We start from the raw sequence: 2,500 nt of genomic DNA, 5'->3' as shown, positions 1-2,500 counted from the left end.
TATATATGTATATATATATATATATATAAACATAATGTATATATGTGCATATATATATTTATATATATACAGATATGTATATAAATATGCATACACACATATACATATATATATATATATATATATATATATATATATATATATATATATATATATATGAAGATATGCATATATATACATATATATGTATATATATGCATATATATATAACATATGTGTATATATAATATAAATGTGTATATAGAATATATATATATATATATATATATATATATATATATATATATATATATATATGTACATACACACAGGTCTGTATGTATGTTTATATATATGTGTGTGTATACGTATATACATAGATATGTATATACACATATATGTATGTGTATATAGATGCATAAAGTCTGGATATACTGTTTGTGGTGGAATAGGGCAAAAGGTGTTCTGCATGCATAGTCGTATGCTATACATTATGAATTTATTTAACGATTCGTATTCACATTTGAATACAAGGAACATTTTTTTCTTATAGTCATTGTCCTGAACACCTATAGGAATCGTTTGCATGTCTCAGTATTTAGTTTAAACATTTTGTACCCTTTTTTCCATACTTTCAGCTAAAGGAAATTGAGTAGATACATTTTTGGTCTTCTTGTTTTATATATAAATATATAGGAAATATCTTTTGTTTGCTCATGTTATTCTTTCGAGTACTTTGATGTATTCTGTATGTTCATGACTGATGTATTTATAAATCTAAATAGATTGTGTTCTTTGCTTTTGTGAGTATATCCTTTTTGTCGACAGTCTTGACAGAAAATATTATCAACCTTGCTTTATATTTTTAGTTTTAAGGTAGGCCACATACTGTAGATGTGTGGTTATTAAGAAACATGGGTAATATGAAATATATATATATTTACTCATATTTACACAAAAATCTTGTACATGAGAACGTCAGGTTTAAATGGTATAAATTATATTGTTTCTTACAGAAACATGGATGATCGCACCGTTGGATGCCCTTAACCTAGTCTAGCACTTGCAGTCTACTTCTTTGCCTTCTTAGCTGCGGGCTTCTTGGCTGCAGGCTTCTTTGCGGGTTTCTTGGCGGCGGGCTTCTTAGCTGCAGGCTTCTTGGCGGCCTTCTTAGCTGCTGGCTTCTTTGCTGCGGGTTTCTTGGTGGCCTTCTTTGCTGCAGGCTTCTTGGCAGCCTTCTTTGCTGCTGGCTTCTTGGCGGCCTTCTTAGCTGCTGGCTTCTTGGCAGCGGGTTTCTTAGCGGCAGGCTTCTTGGCAGCGGGCTTAGCTTCCACCTTGGCGAGTCTGAAGGATCCGGAGGCACCAGTTCCCTTGGTCTGCTTCAGGGCTCCGCTGGCGACGCCTCTCTTCAGGGCGAGCTTGACCTGGACCTCGGAGCTATCACCAACCTTGTAGTTTGAGGCGATGTACTTCTGGATGGCCTGGCGAGAGGAGCCATTGCGTTCCTTCAGGGCCTTGATGGCAGCAGCGATCATGTCACTGTACTTGGGGTGGGAGGGCTTGGCAGCCTTCTTCTTGGCGTCCTTCTTGGGGGCGGTATCGGCCATGGTACAAGTTGTAGGTGTGTAAGAACAGCGGAAGGACTTGTCTACTTGACGGTGCTGGGGCGAGTGATAGCGAAAGGACTTTCTCCATGGTTACTTACGTGGAGGCGCGGACGGAAAAGTAGCGCCGACGTCTCGCTCCCTCGTTTTCGTTGCGGGGATGTTAAATTTTGTGTTTGTTACCTCACTTTTATTTGTTTTATTGTCGAATTTGTACCTCCTATTGATGATTTTCTATTTTCTTTCGATCATATATGCATTTGGCTTTCAGCGGCAACAGAAGTCTAGAGAAGGTGAAAACAAGTTAACGTAGAAACAAAGCGATTAAAAGTGAGACTGTCTGATCGATCTTGTCTCTTTCTTATTTAAGTATTTATTACTCAAATTATATTTAGTTTTCGAGAAAGTTATACACATCACTGAAAAAATCAATTATTCAGCTTTGCATACGTAGCTCATGCCGGTTTTCGACCACCAAAATGCTATGCAATAAAGCATATAATTTGAATCACAAACTCAGGAATTGAAGCGATCGGCTGCCGTTAGAACTGCACACATCTTAAAACAGTTAACTAGTATTGCTATTAATAAAAGTATTTATTTTCTAGATTTCACACACAAAGTGTCAAATAGATCATCGTTGTTAACTTTTAGGTGCTATTAGCTGAATGGCCAATGATATGAAAGCAAACAGTTAAGAAATGAAACTTTGTCATTGTACCTGTATACTCGCCTTATGAAAGTGATGCGTGTAGACTGTGGCATTTCACTTGTAAAATTATAATACACATTGACAATCTTAAATTAATTTCAAGTCTCACTACGGTGTGTGTACTACGTATTAAATAATAATTGAGTCTATATTTTCTAAGTATATTTAAAATGGATATTATCAACTATACCGAAAATCGTTCTGA

General features: G+C 35.9%; 1 protein-coding gene across 1 annotated transcript; it reads right to left on the bottom strand.

Annotated features, from left to right (window-relative positions):
• Window positions 1-898: 898 nt before the first annotated feature.
• On the bottom strand, window positions 899-1,669 carry LOC122246881 (histone H1.0-B). The gene has a single exon (XM_043005661.2). The coding sequence runs from the start codon at window positions 1,584-1,586 to the stop codon at window positions 1,050-1,052; it is 537 nt and encodes a 178-aa protein (XP_042861595.1). The 5' UTR covers window positions 1,587-1,669; the 3' UTR covers window positions 899-1,049.
• Between the last annotated feature and the right edge of the window lie 831 nt (window positions 1,670-2,500).

Source organism: Penaeus japonicus, unplaced genomic scaffold (genome assembly GCF_977035675.1).
Source record: "Penaeus japonicus unplaced genomic scaffold, GWHDUDI00000001_assembly GWHDUDI00000023, whole genome shotgun sequence".
In the NCBI taxonomy this organism is placed as follows: Eukaryota; Metazoa; Arthropoda; class Malacostraca; order Decapoda; family Penaeidae; genus Penaeus; species Penaeus japonicus.
The sequence above is the reverse complement of the archived record's forward strand: the minus strand, read 5'-3'. Positions and strand labels throughout refer to the sequence as shown.